Source organism: Gekko japonicus, unplaced genomic scaffold (genome assembly GCF_001447785.1).
Source record: "Gekko japonicus isolate JY-2015 unplaced genomic scaffold, Gekko_japonicus_V1.1 scaffold42, whole genome shotgun sequence".
Taxonomy (NCBI): domain Eukaryota; kingdom Metazoa; phylum Chordata; class Lepidosauria; order Squamata; family Gekkonidae; genus Gekko; species Gekko japonicus.
Window position 1 is genome coordinate 843,622 of NW_015165831.1, and position 18,551 is coordinate 862,172.

Sequence of the window (18,551 nt, forward strand, 5' to 3'; positions counted from 1 at the left end):
TGAAGACGGGGGCTTGACCTCCAATGCAACAGATGGGGGTGGATTGGCTGGCCACACCATTTAATACCATTGCTCAATGTTATGTTGTAATTGCTTAGGAAAAAAGCCGTCTGTCAGAGGGGCTCTAGGTTTGGGTTTCCTGCATAGACTCTGGGCTGTTGGACTGGATGGCCCAAATTTGAGTTTGAGTTTTTGTTGGCTTGGTTTTTATGGGTTTTGATCCCGCCATCTTCTCTGCTTGCTCAACTGGAATCCCCTTCCTCACTGCAACCTCTGTGTCCCGCATGGCTTTCCTATCTGTGCAGGTCCCACAATCCCTGACAGCTTTTTTCAGGGGTCAAACAGGGGCCCTTCCTCTCTCCTGCACCAGCAGATAAGCCAGTAGGATCCAACCTATCAATTTTTATATTGATTTTCAGATATCCTGGGACAACGCAGATGTAGATTTGATTCCAAATGGCAGATCAGTGGCTGTGAACAATGCAAACAAGTATGTAGCGATGATTTCCTTATTGTTTGCTTTGCAGCTGTCCTATTCCCAAGGGTTTCCTGGTAGACCTGTAATTAATAAAATGCGTGGAAAGAAGCTTGGGTCTAAAGATAAACAGGAGTCTTGTAGCACACCCTTGGATGCAGGGAAACATGAGGAGGTTCTTGACAGCACAAACCCCAGTCACTGTTTCTTTATGCAATTCTTTTAGTTGTCATACCAAACTCCCTCAAGGGGTGGTTCAACTCACCCATCTCAGGGTTACACTGGATTACACCAGAGAAGAGCCATGCCACACCCACCTACTTCAGCTTCTTTCTTCTCCCGCCAGCCTCTTCCTAGTTCCCTTCCTCCCTTTTTATATCCCCAGCTTCACACCTGGTCCTTGAATTAAGCCCTGCCCTCTTCTCTTTACCTTGCCTCACAACACCTGGTCCAGAGAGCCATTGCAAAGTCTGCCCTGTTGCAACTTTCTGAAAGACTAACAAGATCCCTCTTCATTTTCTTTGTTGCTGCAACAACCTGACATGGTTAGCCCTCCGGCATTATTTCCACTCTAAAGAGTAAGTGTATATTGCAATGGATAGATTCCTGGCCCCAAATTGAAATCTCTGGTCTGTGTTTATTGTTCAGTGGCTGACTTTGATCCAAGTCAGTCCCATTCAGTCTAGCCTTTCTCACAGGATTGTAGGGATTAGCATATGCAGTTCCTTCCTGTGAGCTCCCTGGTGGAAACAGACATTGGATAGGACAGTTTCAGTGCTATTTTGGTGGGGGAAAGGGCTGTCAAGTCACAGCTGGCGTACGGTGGCCTTGTGGGGTTTTCAAGGCAAGAGACGTTCAGAGGTGGTTTGCCATTGCCTGCCTCTGTGTAGCAACCCTGGACTTCCTTAGTGGTCTTCCCATCCCAAGTACTAGCCAGGGCTGACCCTGCTTAGGTTCCAAGATCGGCCTAGCTTGGGCTATCCAGATCAGAGCTAGTGATATTTTAGGAATAGGTTAATTAAATAAGTTTAAGAAATGTATATATAAATGTGTATAAATTCAAGCAGAAATGTAGCAGTGTAAGAGCCCTCTTGTGGTTATTGTTTGTTTTAGTTAGTGCAAAACTAATCAACAGTCAAGTTGCGTACTGCTCTGACTTTTCAGGGAGGTACTGATTTTCAGAAATCCAGGTTTTCATTTAAGAAGCTAGACTTTCTTAGAAGACTACTGCAATTTTCTATTTCTTCAAAGGAAGGACTTTGTCAGCAAGTACGTAGATTATATCTTCAACAAATCCGTGGAAGGAGTTTTTGAAGAATTCAAGAGGGGTTTTTATAAAGTTGTGGTCAAACGGGTCATTAACTTCTTTGAGCCCCAGGAGCTGATGGACGTGGTCATTGGGCTTACAGATTACGACTGGGAAGTATACGAAAAGGTTGGTGCAGCTGCTGCCTTGACTAGGATCATTCTTTATTGCATCTGTAAAGTTTCACTCACATCTTGTATTTCCCCCCTCTTATTTTTCAAGAATACTGTTTACTGGGGTATATATAGTCCGACACACCCTACCGTCAGGATGTTCTGGCAGGTTTTCCATGAGCTAACTTTGGCTGACAAAAAAGGCTTTCTGTGTAAGTATTAGAAGAGTTTGGGTTTTTTTTAAATCTTACCATTCCTCCAAAGAGTTCAGGGGGTATACATGGCTCCCCCGCCCCATTTTATCTTTACAGCCTGCCTCACAGTGGCTGTTGGGCTTAGAGATAACAGTCTTTACTATGGATAGGGTAGTGATGTCCTCATAATTTGGCAGGCTTTTGATCAAAGCAGTATTACTGTTGGCAAGCTGCTGTTCCAATCTATCCTCACAACAACCCTCAAAGGTAGATCATACTGAGAGACAGTAAATTGCCCCAGGGTCACTCAGCAAGCTTCATGGATGAAATCAGTAGGGCTCCAAAGTCCTAATCCAATGGTCAATCAAATACATTTAGACTGTCTTTCTTAAAATAATGGTACCCCCCCCCGAGCTAAGATGTCTTTTGCAGATGAGTCCAATGAATCCACCTTGGGATTCTTTTTCAGCTTAATGTGCTCTGCAAGATCAACCAGGTCTTAAGAGCATAAGAGGATCCCTGCTGGATTGGGCCAATGGTCCATCTAGTCCAGCATCCTGTCTCCAGCAGCCTGGCTCACACAGTGACCAACCAGCTTGGCAGTCACTTAAAGGGACTGTCCTTTTAAATGCCTGCCTTCTCCAAGCCGCACGACTCCACAGCGAGTGAACTCTGAAGGCATGGTTCACTTGCCACAGAGTCGCATGGTTTAGAGAAGGCAGACATTTAAAAGGAGAGTCCCTTTAAGTGCCTTTCCCCCACTCTATTGGAACAATGGAGGATGGGGGGGACCTTCTTCTGGGGCCCATAAAATTGGACCCCCGGTCCAATCTTTTGGAAACTTGGGGGGAGAGGCACCAGCAGATATGCTGCAGATTTGGTGCCTCTACCTCAAAAAATAGCCTCCCCCCCTGCCCTGAGACCCAGATACCCTGGGATTGATTCTCCATTATAGCCTTGCTCACAACTTTTATACTAGTAGATTTTTGGCTCACAAAGTAGAATTTTTGCTCACAGCAATCGACAGCTTAGAGGGAACATCGGTTGCAATAGCAGATCTCCAGTCATCACCTGGAGATTGGTAACCCTATAAGTTACCCTGGGCAAAGTACATTCAACACACTTGGAACTGTCCAAATGTTTTCTGACGGCTTATGCGTGTTGTCTAATTTGTGTCTCTTCTTCTTCAGCGTTTGTTTCAGGAATTAACCGGATCCCAGTAGTGGGAATGGATGCCATGGTGCTAACTATTCACTCGCATAAGGCGCTTTCAGAAGATCACATTCCTGAGGCTCAGGCCTGCATTGGTCTTCTACTTCTGCCTCCTTATTCCACAATAGGAAGACTGAAGGAGAAACTTTTCCAGGCCATCGAGAACAGCCGGGGCTTCGGCAAACAGCCAAACTGCTGATCCAACAACACAGATAGGAGCTTTGGAATGAGAATTTGGTAGTTTAGCCTTTCTTGGATTGTTGAGAAATTTAAGGAAATCTGCAGGGCCTTCACGTGGTTTAAATCTGTTGATTGTCACTGATTTCCTCTCATAGTTCCTGAAGCTTTGGGGGTTTTTTTGCTTATCTGTAGCCTGTTTTCCGAAATACATTAGTAATTAAACAATTTCAGTTTGCGCTCAACAAGTTCTCAGTGGCCTTTTTCTTCAGTACAGGCATCCTTCATTCACTTGGTTGTTCCTGAGAATCTGGACAATGTTCTCCTAGACATCTGCATTCCTAGGTTTTCCCTGTTGTCATATCTTTTTTTTATTTAAAAAAAAAAAAGGGAAAGTGTTTTATGGTTGTTTTTACAACTTCATTGCAGAAGCACCATCAATATCAGGTGTGAAATTTATACTGTTGTCAGTCTGACTTGGGGTGCTTCCACATGGTGATGATTCTGTATAGCTGTTGTTATTGCTGTGATTTCAGAGGCCTTTGCAGGGGCAATGAAGTGTGCACACAGAAGTTTGCTCTTCTCCCTCTTTTCTTGCCGTAGCCTCTGTCCACGGCTGTCATTTCCCCTTCCACCTTCCAGGGAGCTTCTCTCCGGTTTTAAAAAGAATCAGTAAATAGCTATAGCATTGTAATGTAATGATTTATTACAACAATTTACTTGTTTCTGGTTTTCTTTTTTAAAAAAATAACTTTCCAGCCCTCTCAGTTGCGGAGTTAGAAGCTGAAATATACAGCCTTCACCTTTTCTCTTCTATGACTGCAATGAAAAGGGCAGAGACTACTTATTGTGTGTGTTTTTTTAAATGAAAGCTGGGAACTAGTACATTGTTTCAATAGATTGGTATGACATTACAATGCTATACTGATCTATCTGACTGATGTTTTTTAAAAGCTTGAAAGGTAGCTCTCCAATGGCATGGGTGGGGGAATGATTGTGGGAGCTGGAAAATGACAGTGATGGGGGTGGGACCTACAAAAATATGTGCCTTCCATACACAGTGTCCAAAAGTTCTTTCTGAACTTTCCAAAAAGATCATACCGCATCAGGTTTGGGGAAAGGTGCAGCAATGTGGGCGAAAACACAGAGGTAGCACAGACCTAGAACAATGTCATGTGGTTGCTTTTGAAAACAGTGCCGCTATAAGGAAGCCAACGTGGAGCACATTTATGTGGAAGCCACCCTGGTTTGGAGTATAGTTTTCATTGTGGTTGGTGAGTTATGTGAGATCCTGGCTATTCACTGTCTGCTCACCTGTCCTGCTGCCATTATTTTTAACATCTGCCATAAAGTAACCGTCTGTCAATGTCATCTCTACAGTGAAGGAAGTTTCCTGGGCTTGCTACAGAGGGGGGCGGGGTTCATTGCCACATTTGCCACTGCCTGGTCAGTTTGAAAAAATTATTACGATCTTGCTTCAATGCTGGTACGGACACATGCCCTTTGGAGAAAAAAATCATCCCCTCCTTAGAAGAGATTGGATTTATACCCTGCCCTTCACTACCCAAAGGGTACAATCTCTCTTCCCTTCCCCACAACAGACACCCTGTGAGGTAGGTGAGGCTGAGAGAACTCTGGGAGAACTGCTCTTGAGAGAACAGCTCTGAGATAACTTGTGACCGACCCAAGGTCACACCAGCAGCTGCTTGTGGAGGAACGGGGAATCAAACCCAGTTCTCCCAGATTAGAGTCTGCGCTCCTAACCACTACACCAGACAACAGTTGCAGTAGACAAGAGGGGCAAATAGAGGACATTCAGGAGGCAAGAAGGAGATTTGTAAGAATGATTGGCCTCTTGCTAATGTATCTGATATTGGAAAATAAAACAGGAGTCCAGCATAAGCCGTCATGATGCTAAGATCACTTCATCAGATGCATTGGAATGTAAATCCTTTGGGCCAATTTATAAAAAACAGAAAGGAGGGAGAAGAATGTTACAAAGAGAGGCTGGCTGAAAAAAAGATCTAACCCAAAGAGTAATTATTTCACTCAATATGGGTGGGAAACACTCTTATCTGTTGGTTAGGCAAACCATAAGGCCTAGTGTAGGATGAAATAAGATGAGAAGGTACACTAGGAAGTTACAGAGGTATAGAGGAAATAATCAGCATTGGAATATGCAAGATATTAACACAGTGATGCAGGAAGTACCTTCTGAGGACCATCACAGATTTCTTTGCAGATTGATGTTTACGTTGTCTACCCAGCCTGTCTGATAGAAGCTACTCCTAATAAAATATCTCCTGCTTTATATTCTTCCTGCCACCTCTTTGATTGCTGCATTACACGGTTGGTTATTTATTTATTTAGGGCAGCATATACAGCATTTAAGCCTCAGTGTAACCTTGTGAGGTGGGTGCAGTCAAAGATAATCATGCCTGCTGCTGCTATCAGCACTGACTCCTCAGAATGCATAGGGTGGACTTTTCCAGGCCATCGAGAACAATCGGGGCTTCGGCAAACAGCCAAACTGCTGATCCAACAACACAGATAGGAGCTTTGGAATGAGAATTTGGTAGTTTAGCCTTTCTTCCATTATTGAGAAATTTAAGGAAATCTGCAGGGCCTTCACGTGGTTTAAATCTGTTGATTGTCACTGATTTCCTCTCATAGTTCCTGAAGCTTTGGGTTTTTTTTGCTTATCTGTAGCCTGTTTTCCGAAATACATTAGTAATTAAACAATTTCAGTTTGCGCTCAACAAGTTCTCAGTGGCCTTTTTCTTCAGTACAGGCATCCTTCATTCACTTGGTTGTTCCTGAGAATCTGGACAATGTTCTCCTAGACATCTGCATTCCTAGGTTTTCCCTGTTGTCATATCTTTTTTTTATTTAAAAAAAAAAAAGGGAAAGTGTTTTATGGTTGTTTTTACAACTTCATTGCAGAAGCACCATCAATATCAGGTGTGAAATTTATACTGTTGTCAGTCTGACTTGGGGTGCTTCCACATGGTGATGATTCTGTATAGCTGTTGTTATTGCTGTGATTTCAGAGGCCTTTGCGGGGGCAATGAAGTGTCCACACAGAAGTTTGCTCTTCTCCCTCTTTTCTTGCCATAGCCTCTGTCCACGGCTGTCATTTCCCCTTCCACCTTCCAGGGAGCTTCTCTCCGGTTTTAAAAAGAATCAGTAAATAGCTATAGCATTGTAATGTAATGATTTATTACAACAATTTACTTGTTTCTGGTTTTCTTTTTTAAAAAAATAACTTTCCAGCCCTCTCAGTTGCGGAGTTAGAAGCTGAAATATACAGCCTTCACCTTTTCTCTTCTATGACTGCAATGAAAAGGGCAGAGACTACTTATTGTGTGTGTTTTTTTAAATGAAAGCTGGGAACTAGTACATTGTTTCAATAGATTGGTATGACATTACAATGCTATACTGATCTATCTGACTGATGTTTTTTAAAAGCTTGAAAGGTAGCTCTCCAATGGCATGGGTGGGGGAATGATTGTGGGAGCTGGAAAATGACAGTGATGGGGGTGGGACCTACAAAAATATGTGCCTTCCATACACAGTGTCCAAAAGTTCTTTCTGAACTTTCCAAAAAGATCATACCGCATCAGGTTTGGGGAAAGGTGCAGCAATGTGGGCGAAAACACAGAAGGAGGACAGACCTAGAACAATGTCATGTGGTTCCTTTTGAAAACAGTGCTGCTATGAGGAAGCCAACCTGGAGCACATTCATGTGGAAGCCACCCTGGTTTGGAGTATAGTTTTCATTGTGGTTGGTGAGTTATGTGAGATCCTGGCTATTCACTGTCTGCTCACCTGTCCTGCTGCCATTATTTTTAACATCTGCCATAAAGTAACCGTCTGTCAATGTCATCTCTACAGTGAAGGAAGTTTCCTGGGCTTGCTACAGAGGAGGGGGGTGAAGGAAGTTTCCTGGGCTTGCTACAGAGGGGGGCGGGGTTCATTGCCACATTTGCCACTGCCTGGTCAGTTTGAAAAAATTATTACGATCTTGCTTCAATGCTGGTACGGACACATGCCCTTTGGAGAAAAAAATAATCCCCTCCTTAGAAGATATTGGATTTATACCCTGCCCTTCACTACCCAAAGGGTACAATCTCTCTTCCCCTCCCCAGAACAGACACCCTGTGAGGTAGGTGAGGCTGAGAGAACTCTGGGAGAACTGCTCTTGAGAGAACAGCTCTGAGATAACTTGTGACCGACCCAAGGTCACACCAGCAGCTGCTTGTGGAGGAACGGGGAATCAAACCCAGTTCTCCCAGATTAGAGTCTGCGCTCCTAACCACTACACCAGACAACAGTTGCAGGAGACAAAAGGGGCAAATAGAGGAAATTCAGGAGGCAAGAAGGAAATTTGTAAGAATTATTGGCCTCTTGCTAATGTATCTGATATTGGAAAATAAAACAGGAGTCCAGCATAAGCCATCATGATGCTAAGATCACTTCATCAGATGCATTGGAATGTAAATCCTTTGGGCCAATTTATAAAAAACAGAAAGGAGGGAGAAGAATGTTACAAAGAGAGGCTGGCTGAAAAAAAGATCTAACCCAAGGAGTAATTATTTCACTCAATATGGGTGGGAAACACTCTTATCTGTTGGTTAGGCAAACCATAAGGCCTAGTGTAGGATGAAATAAGATGAGAAGGTACACTAGGAAGTTACAGAGGTATAGAGGAAATAATCAGCATTGGAATATGCAAGATATTAACACAGTGATGCAGGAAGTACCTTCTGAGGACCATCACAGATTTCTTTGCAGATTGATGTTTACATTGTCTACACAGCCTGTCTGATAGAAGCTACTCCTAATAAAATATCTCCTGCTTTATATTCTTCCTGCCACCTCCTTGACTGCTGCATTACACGGTTGGTTATTCATTTATTTAGAGCAGCATATACAGCATTTAAGCCTCAGTGTAACCTTGTGAGGTGGGTGCAGTCAAAGATAATCATGCCTGCTGCTGCTATCAGCACTGACTCCTCAGAATGCATAGGGTGGGTTATAGAGAGAAAAGGAGGAATGTCAAACCGAAGCCAAATTGGGTAATATTACCTGGGGAGTATAAGAGACCCACAAACCTTTTGTCATTTCCCTTCAGGTGAAGAGTTGGGATTAGTCCATGGCTCAGTAGCAGAGCACCTATTTTCCTTGTGGAAGGCCACAGTTTTAAACCCCAGCTAGAAGGATCAAGCAGTAGGTGATACGAAAGATGCTGGAAAGTGACCACACAATACAGGCCTTTACGGACCAAATGGGCTGACAGCTTCATGCATTCCGTCCCATTCTTTGACAGCTAAATTCAGATACAGCAGACTGAGTTTACAGGTAGCCACATTTGTCCAAAGATAATCCAATAATACTTATTTAAACCAGCCAAAATAACACAACCTAGTGTGGAAACTGTCCAGTTCTCCAGATTTTTCCTCATGCTGGATGTTAAACATGCACACACACATAAAACGCAGCAATTAGCCGAAAGGATTTCTAGCTGTATTAAGAAGGGTTGCCGGAGGCCAAAAAACTGAGCTGGTTCACACTAAGAACATAAGAGAAGCCAATGTTGGAACAGGCCAATGGCCCATCTAGTCCAACACTCTGTGGTCACACAGTGGCCAAAAACTCAGAACACTGGTTCTGAAATACCTGAGGATTTGAGGGTGGAGCTTAAAAGAGAGGGCTTTAGGAAGAGCAGGGACCTCAGCAGGGTATAATGCCGCACAGTCCACATGGAAACTGTCCAGTTCTCCAGATTTTTCATCATGCTGGATGTTAAACATACACACACACATAAAACACAGCAATTAGCAGAAAGGATTTTTAACAGTATTAAGAAGGGTTGCCGGAGGCTAAAAAACTGAGCTAGCTCACACTAAGAACATAAGAGAAGCCAATGTTGGAACAGGCCAATGGCCCATCTAGTCCAACACTCTGTCACACAGTGGCCAAAAACTCAGAGAGAACACTGGTTCTGAAACACCTGAGGATTTGAGGGTGGAGCTTAAAAGAGAGGGCTTTAGGAAGAGCAGGGACCTCAGCAGGGTATAATGCCGCACAGTCCACCTTCCAAAGCAGTCATTTTCTCCCGGAGAACTGGAATATTTTTTTAAATAAATTAGGACTACCATATTTTGGAAAGCAAAAAAGAGGACACATTTCCCGATTGACTACTTCAATCAAGTGATCACTATGACAATTCTCATTTTAAACACCCCTACTATTTAAGATGTGATAATTGCTACTAACCAGGAATATTCCTAACCTTCCAAACCAAAAAGAGATTTTAATCAGTTTTCTTAAAAGAGGACAGACACCAAAAAAGTACATGTCCTCTAAAAAGAGGGCATCTCGTAACCCTTAAATGAATATGTTATCTATAGATTTGTTGTAATTTCGTGAGATCTCCAGCCCCCTACCTGGAGGTTGGCAACCACACTAGCAGTTCTTCGGGGGGGGGGAAAGAAAGCCTCCCTAGGTTTCTTCCCGTTGCAGTAACAACAACCCCCTGCCAACCTTGCCCGCTATTGCGATTGCACCCTTATCTACATATGCAAATTTGGGAGGCGTGGCACTTGTTAAGAAGAGTCATTCTGGGGGCGCTTTCCAAGTAGGGCGAGTATTTTTCGTCATCCTCGCCGATCCTTTTCTTCAGCAAAAATCCTCTGCTGGCGGCGGTTGCAGTTTCCATTTCCCCGTGGGCGCCGCCTACCCGGGCTGCCTGCCAAAAGTAAATCCAGCAAAAGGAAACGACGGCCCCCCCTGCCTTGGCTCCTCCTCCCCTACACTGATACTGGCCAGGATCTTTGAAGGCGGCTTCAGAGGCAGACTTGAACGCGCAGACAGAGGTTTGCAACTTGACTGCAGCTTGAAAGTTCGCGCAAAGTAATACCCGCGCCCTTTGAAGAATAAAAGTCGGGAGCTTCTTGTTTCTTGATTTGGCGGACTCTGCATAGGGCAGCGGCGTCGGGGTGTCCGGCGAGAGAGTCGGCCGGAGAAGATGCCCAGGCGGCGGCGGGCCCCTAGGCACCGGGCAGACTTGCCTCCGGCTGCCTCGTCGTTGCTCTTCTTCCCGGCGGCTGCCTTTTTCCAGGAGGACCCTAGAGCCATCCGCCAGATCAGCTGCAAGCGAGGCTGCCTGGCGGTGGTGAAGACCGACGGGACGGTTGCCGTTTGGGACGGCGCGGAGAAGGGGGGTGGCCAGAGCCCCACGAGGAAACCCAGTGAGTAGGGTGGGGTGGAGAGATCTGCTCTCGCTGTGACCTCTTTTTCATCGACTGGTAGCCGATTAGGGGTGCGACCCTGAACGTGGTGGGAGATGTACTTGTGGGTAGGCACACCTGTCACATGAAGAGGTCATTGGTCTGCCCGATGGAACAAGCTTTGAGTCCAGTGGCATCTTTGAGGCCAACAAACTTTAATTCTGGGTATCAGCTTCTGTGTTCAAGTTGGCTTGGCAGAGGCTGCCCAGGATCCGAGGTGTGTGGAGGGCTTTCACATCACTGCCTCCTTGAGGCCTTTTTAGTGGGAGATGCCCAGGATTGAACTCGGGATCTTCTGTATGCCAGGCTGATGCTCTAGCTCTGAGCCATAGCCTCCTGACCTGAAGAAGGCTGTGAGGGAGCTGTGACTCTGGAAAGCTTGCATCCTGAATCTCTTGTTGAGCTCTAGGGTACTATTGGACTGGAATCTGTCCCCCACAGTGGACTCCCTGTGCCTGAGAGCCAATAAGTTTATGCCATGCCATGGGATTGTAAGTGGTCATCCTGGATCATAGAGTGTTGAGGCTGGAGTGGCATTTCCCAGACTTCTGAGGGAAGTCTGTTAACTTCCACTGGTATGCACCATTATGTAGGAAACCCTGTAGTTTTACTGTAGGTGTGCTGTAGGTCAGTGGCTAGTTCAGCACCAGAAAGACTACATCACTGCTGAGTGGCTCATGACGGCCAAGGTGGCTTGTAATGTCAGTGGCCCATTTTGACAATGATAGCTTCTCATCAGCCCCTGTTCTTCCTCACACCGCCTGCTGATTAGAGTTTGGTTCCCCTCTCCTGCGCACTGGCACTCTGCAACCAAAGTTGGTAGCCCTCCCACAAATCTTACACTTGAAAAAAGTTTATTTTTAGCATAAAAGCAAGAATATGACCCACTCTCACCAGAAGAACTCCCCCTGAGTTTCTGTTTGAGACAAGGTTCTGATGGCTGGCCACGCTTCCGTATTGGAATGGAGGAAGTCCAGATTAGAGACTCATGCAGAGATGTAGCAGGAGGTTTTCTGTTGGGGACAAGATGTTTTGCTACACAACAGTGGGACATTTGGGAGGTCATTCATTCATCGGGTTGCCATAATTCGGAAGTGACTTGACAGCGCTTAACACGCGCGCGCGCGCGCGCACACTGCACCAGCAATATTTGGATGATGCAGAATCATACACAGCAGATGCACTAGCCCTCAGCAGAGACTGACTAGAAAGAGGGGAGGTTGGACAGGGAATCATGCAGAGACGTAAGGGGGAGGCTCTGCTTGGGCAGGTGCTTTGCAGGTGCCTCTAATTCAATTAATTGGTTTCTCATGATGTACACTGATAAAGTATCCCGTTTGACCATAGAGAATCAGTGTTGTATAGTGAAGGGGTTGAGCTACATCTGGGAAGACCTGGGTTCAAATCCTCACTGTCATGCAGCTCACAGTGTGACTTTAGGCCAGTCACTGTCGTTCAGCCTAACCTATCTTACAGGGTTGTCGTGAAGATAAAATGGCAGAAAAGAGCCATGAGCTTATTGGAAGAAGGATACACATCTAATAAATAACAGAGCTAAGGAAGCGTTCTCAGAACGTGTTCTGGGGAACACTGAGGCTCTATCAATCCATCTATCATATTCTTCTTGCCCTTGGTTCTCTCCTCCACTGTTTTATCCCCACAACAACCCTATGAGGTAGTTCAGATGGGGACTGCAACTAAACTGGACACTCTTACTGCTACAATCTGTTAGTTCCATGGAGGCCACTGTTAGGATTGCCTGGGGGGGTGGGGATGGGTTGGATTCAACCAATTTTTCTGCTGGTGAAAAAGTGAGGAGGGAGCCCCTGTGACCACCCAGACTATGCGACCTAAGTGGACAAAAGTCATGTAGGATAGAGGCTTCAATAGGGGAGGGAATGTGGTAAGCATCTGCTTAAAAGGGCAAAACATTTTTTCTCCAAGTTGTTGGCAACCCTGCCCTCTGTGCAGCACCTGCAGCTCTGCTTCAGTGAGAGGATGAAAACTTTCTTTTTATTCTTGTGGGGGAAAGAGCTGGCTTTGTTTTTTTCCCCCCAAAGCTCTCCAGTCATTTGAGGATTTGCAACATAGGAAGCTTGTTTTCAAGTTTCTGTCAGTTAGCCTTTCTTCACTCTGGTTTTGTCATCTGCTGAGTGAAGGTTTTATTTCCACACCAGTTTCAGTTTCCATTCTGGAGTGAGGGTGGTGTTATGGTCAAGACAAGAGCCTTAAGCAAATGCCACAAACAGCCTAGAGAGCGGGCCTTGCTTTGTTTACCTGATGGAGAGAATGTAGCAGAGCTCATGTTGGCCTCTTTTTTTTCTGTCAGGGTGAAGGAAAACACAGCCATCAGTCATTTGGTGGTAACTGTTTCTCCACAGTGGTGAACAGGCAAGAGATTTTTCTCCAAGCCTGCTTATCAAGAGTCAGCAAGATTCAGTTGAACACGTACACAAAGCCCACACAGCTTCTGAAGTTCAAATTTTGAACACTGAGAGCCAGTCTGATCAGGTGCCAGTCTGAAATGAAGAGACCCAGGTACAAGTCTCCACCCAGCCACAAAGCTCAATGGATGACCGTGGGCCAGTCTCTCAGCGTAACCTAGGTCACAGGGCTCTTGGGAAGAGAAAATGGAGGAGAGAGGAGGTTGCCCTGAGGTTGCCCTGAGCTCCTTGTGCAATGTGTGAGAATAAAATACAGTAAAGAGCATCACGCTCCAGAAGAATTTTAAAAATTCTTTGTCCCTCGTTAACACTGCATTGAATTTACATGGCATTTCTCAGAAGAGAAAATGGTCACTCCTAAATTATCATAGATTTTGGCCAAGGAAAGAAGATGCATTCATTTCTTCCCTAAGCTTCGCAATCCATGATGGGGGCAATGGAAGTTGATTTTATGAGGGTTAACTGAGGCAACTAATATTCTTTCTTAATCTACCGGGTGTTATGAATCACTTTTATGTGGAGAATAGGGCAGCCAGTCTGCAGATGGGGCCTGGAAATTCCAGATTACGGAGATCAGTTCCTCTGGAGAAAATGGCTGCTTTGGAGGGTGGGTTCTATGGCATTGCACCCCACAGAGTTCCCTCCCCTCCCAAAACCTTCTAATATTGGGGAGAAAGACAAGCTAAACTGGGTTCTGGAATAATTATTTATTATAATTACTATTCGTTTATACCCTACCTTTCTTCCCAAGGGAGACCGAAAGTAGCTTACATCAGTCTTCTCCGTTTTATCTTCACAGCAACCCTGTGAAGTAGGGTAGGCTGAAAGCATGTGAGTGGCCCAAAGTCATTCAGCAAGTTTCCAATGCAGCATGGGGATTTGAACCTGGGTCTCCCAGTTCCTAATCTGACAGTCTAGCCTCTAGACTGTGCTGGTGCTTAAAGATGCCTCCTGACTACAGGTAGTCCTTCTCAGCCCAGTCTTTGGTTTCTGAGATTTTACTAGGTAGGTATTGCTCACACTCTCTCTTGTCTTTGCAGCCTAGAAACAGGCTTTTAAAAAAAGACAGCTGAAATTCCCATTATGCAAAATTCTACATTCAAGTATCAATTTCTGCACTTGATAGGTACAGTTGTGGAACACAAGCAATCCCACCCAAGCATTAGTATGTTTTTTTATATCTAAACAGCACAACAGTTTCCACATGGGGTGGAGAGAGTGGACAAAAATACATTTTTCTCCTTCTCCCAAAATACTAGAATTCGAGGGCATCCAGTGAAGGGCAGTAGATTCAGGACGGACAAAAGGAAAATACTGCTTTACACACGGAGAGTGATTAAAATGTGGAATTCACTGCTAGAGGACAATGTTCCCTCTAAGCTGTGGAGTCCTGTGAGCAAAAATGCTACTTTGTGAGCTACTGGCATTAAAGTTGTGAGTGAGCGATTTGGCTACGGCATAAATTAGTTTGCTCTGGAGCCATCCTGCTTGAGCTGAGACAAAAATGCCTGAGCCGGAGGCTAAAAAACTGTGAGCTAGCTCACACTCACTCAGCTTAGAGAGAACACTGCTAGAGGATGTAGTGATGGCCACAGGAACAGGCAGCTTTAAAAGAAGATTAGATAGATTCGTGGAGGGTTAAGTCTATCAGTGGCTACTGACTGAGGGGAACCTCCACATTCAGAGGTACTAAACCTCTGAATCCCAGAGCCAGGAGTAAGCATCTTGGTCTTGGCCTCTATGCCGTGTTGTCAGCCACTGTGTGAGACATGATGCTGGACTAGATGGACCATTGGTCTAATCCATCAGGGCTCTTCTTATGTTCTTAAGACTCGGTTGATCTTGCAGGGCACATTACGCTGAAAAAGAATGCCAAGGTGGATTCACTGGACTGCGAAACATCTCATCTGCTCATTCTCTCATCAGAAGGAAAACTTTCTGAGCATAGTCTTGACTTCCAAAATGTTAAGTCACCGCCAAGGTAAGACATCTTGTTTTACACAATATGCAGTTCGAATGCTGTCTGGAGAAATATGATGTTCCTGAAGCCGTATTGCAGCGTAGAAATAAGATGTCCATGTTCTCCCACAGCAAAGTAGCTAGACTGCATGTCGTTATGCAGAAAGCTGAGGTTCTTTATAAACCTTAATAACAGCTGATGATCTAAACATAACTGATTGTGGATATAGGTTATTGCTCTTATACTCTTGCTTCCCCGCCCCCCAAGTGGCAGAGTAAAGGTACAGAACTACATTGTGGGTTGCACCTTTTAAAGCACAAAATGTTGTATTCTTGAATGACTTGCCCTAATCTCCCATGAGGAATGTTACCGTTTGAAATCTCTTGTGTGTGCTCTTCTCTTTCAACAGACTGCTGACAGAATTAGGAGACAGACGAATTGTTCAACTTGCATGTGGTGACCATCATTCCATGGCCCTGTCAAAAGGTATGATACATCATTCATACAGCCAGCGTTTATGACAAGTCGGGATGTTAGTCAGCAAGTCTGAGAGTTGTGGGGCCCCATTTCCTTGCTTTTCAAGAGGTGCTGAACACGGGCATGGGGGAAATTCAATTTTGACACTCCTTTTAATAGCTCCTAGGGGTGGTCATTGCCCTCACCTGGATAGCCCAGGCTAGCCTGATCTCATCAGATCTCAGAAGCTAAGCAGGGCCAGCCCTGGCTAGAGCTTGGATGGGACACCACAAAAGAATACCAGGGTTGTGACATGGGGGCAGGCAACGGCACACCATCTCTGAACCTCTCTTGCCTTTGGTGACATGGGGGCAGGCAATGGCAAACCATCTCTTAAACCTCTCTTGCCTTGGAAACCCTGCATAGTTGCCATAGGTCAGCTGTGACTTGACAGCACTTTCCACCACTAGGGGGTCATCAATTCATCGGGCTGCTGCCGTACGTCGGAAGTGACAGCATTTAACATACACACAAGAGGGATGGTCTGTCTTGGAGACAAAAAAGGCAGAGTTAGAGACCAGGAGCCACTAAAATTTAGGAGACAAAAGGTTAATGGTTTTGGGGGGGCCCCCAGGTCTTCCTCCTGGTCTCCCTCCTTGTCCTTAGTGCAGACCCCATCTTTCTGAACAGTCGAGATGGAAAAGAAGGAGGAAAGGACTGTGGCCCATCCTCAGGTCATTATGGAACCTGGCAGAACACAGTCCTTCCTCTTCTCCTACTAGGTTGGTCCCAAGTAAGCAGAGAAGTAGAAAGTTGCCATCTCTGTGACAGCCAGACTGTTGTGGGGGAGGTTTGTGAGAGGACTTTTAACTATAGCTGCGGTGGCTCAAGTGGTTAAGACACTGAAATGCAGACTGTGGAAGGTCAGTAGTTCAGCAGTTCGAGACCCGGGTGCCACATGACGGAGTGAGCTCCCGTCTCTAGTTCCAGCTCCTGCCAACCTAGCAGTTCGAAAGCAAGAAATTGCAAGTAGAGAAATAGGTACCACTTCGGTGGGAAGGTAACAGCGTTCTGTGCGCCTTGGTGTTTAGTCATGCCGGCCACATGACCACGGAAACGTCTTCGGACAGCGCTGGCTCTTCGGCTTTGAAACGGAGAGGAGCACCGCAACCCTAGAGTCGGATTCGACTGGCTTTCGAGCAAGGGAACCTTTACCTTTATAGTGTGAACAGGAACAGGTATGACAGCTGTAAGAACATAAGTGAAGCCCTGCTGGACCGGACCAGGGATCCATCTAGTCCAGTGTCCTGTTTCATACAGAGCCCAACCAGTTGCTGGGGGTGGGGGCATCAGACAGAGCATGGAGGCCAAAGCTTTAGGCTGATGCTGCCTTCCAGTGCTGGCATTCAGAGGTCCGCTGCCTCTGTATATGGAGGTTCCTATTCCTCTAAAGAAACTTCCCTCACATAGATACCCAGTTATGAGCTATCTGTCTGTACAGGTTGGACTAGAAACCTGCCTCTGACAAGCTAGTTTTCCATGGGTAAGGAGATTTGGGGTGGGGTGGGGGGACTTTAGGAGAAGAAGAGATTAGATTTATACCCATCACTACCCAAAGGAGTCTCACAGCAGCTTACAGTCTCCTTTCCCTCCCCACAACAGACATCCTGTGAGGTAGGTGGAGCTGAGAGAGCTCTTTCGAGAACTGCTTGTGAAGGAACAGCTCTGAATGAACTCATAACTGACCCAAGGTCACACCAGCAGGTGCATGTGGAGGAGTGGGAAATCAAACCCGATTCTCCCAGAGTAGAGTTCGCGCTTCTAACCAGTACACCAGACTGTAACCTGTGAGTCCTTTCTGCCCGCTCTCAAGCTCAGGTGGTTTAAGGATGTTTTATGAGGATGAAATTGTATAATCCCTGGGAACACATCCCTCGCTGCTGCCCAGGCTATTTAGAGGAAGGTCAGGATATGTTGATGGCTAGTTGACATTGGCGTTCGAATGTGTTCTGAGTGTGTGCAACTCTTGTACTTCCCTTTTGTACGTTGTATTAAGGCGGACAGCTCTTCGCCTGGGGTCAAAATGAATATGGTCAACTTGGCGTGGGAAGAGAAATGAGCTCCGCCAGGGAACCACAGCTGGTGCAGGCGCTCGAAGGCATCCCTTTGGCCAAGATTGCAGCCGGAGGGTCTCACAGCATGGCTGCCTCTCTGTCTGGATCAGTCTACTCTTGGGGGAAAAATGCCTTTGGGCAGCTGGGACTTGGACATACCAAAGGTGAGCAGAGTCAATGTGACGGGATAGTGAAATCCCAACCATGAACACTGCCTTAGATGGGGTCAGGCTGTTGGTCCGGCTAACCCATTGCGACGTCCCTTTTTCACTTACACAGAGTGCCTACCGCCCTCTACACCTCTGTTGCTCAGGTTTAGGGTTACAAATAGCTCATGCTGTTGATAGGGTTGCCAACCTCCAGGTGGCACCTGGAGATCCCCTGCTGTTACAATTGCTCTCCAAATGGCCAAGATCGGTCCCTCTGGAGAAAATGGCTGCTTCGGAGGGTAGACTCTATGGCATTATACCCTGCTGAGGTCACTCCCCAAACTCAGCCCTCCCCAGGCTGCAGCCCCAAAATCTCCAGCTATTTCCTAACCCCAAGCTGACAACTCTAGTAGTCACACTAGCTACCCTTCTTGTCTCTTTTAAAATATATGGAGAGCCATGACCATTTCACCCGTCAGGTCTGCCCTCACACTCACGGAGACATCTGCAGACAGGGTAGCCCAGCCCCCTTTCATAACAAGCCCTCACTCACACAGAGTTATTGGGGTTGGGGCTCAAACACTGTTCCATTCAAATGCTGCCACCATTTATTCATATCCTATAATACATACATAGACTGAGTTATTACATTGTGTGTG

General features: G+C 45.8%; 2 protein-coding genes across 2 annotated transcripts in view; both read left to right on the forward strand.

The window, feature by feature from the left end:
- The window catches only part of LOC107110067 (probable E3 ubiquitin-protein ligase HERC6), a 47,117-nt gene extending 43,404 nt beyond the window's left edge, over nt 1–3,713 (forward strand). The window contains exons 21-24 of the mRNA XM_015410788.1: nt 386–490; nt 1,727–1,910; nt 2,004–2,106; nt 3,279–3,713. Of these exons, the coding sequence (XP_015266274.1) occupies nt 386–490; nt 1,727–1,910; nt 2,004–2,106; nt 3,279–3,499 (613 nt within the window). The 3' untranslated portion in view covers nt 3,500–3,713. The remainder of the gene's footprint in view (nt 1–385; nt 491–1,726; nt 1,911–2,003; nt 2,107–3,278) is intronic.
- A 6,762-nt stretch (nt 3,714–10,475) lies between these two features.
- Nucleotides 10,476–18,551, forward strand: part of LOC107110117 (E3 ISG15--protein ligase HERC5-like) — a 49,168-nt gene continuing 41,092 nt past the window's right edge. The window contains 4 exon segments of the mRNA XM_015410842.1: nt 10,476–10,730; nt 15,062–15,194; nt 15,583–15,659; nt 17,686–17,907. Coding sequence (XP_015266328.1) covers nt 10,508–10,730; nt 15,062–15,194; nt 15,583–15,659; nt 17,686–17,907 — 655 coding nt within the window. The 5' untranslated portion in view covers nt 10,476–10,507.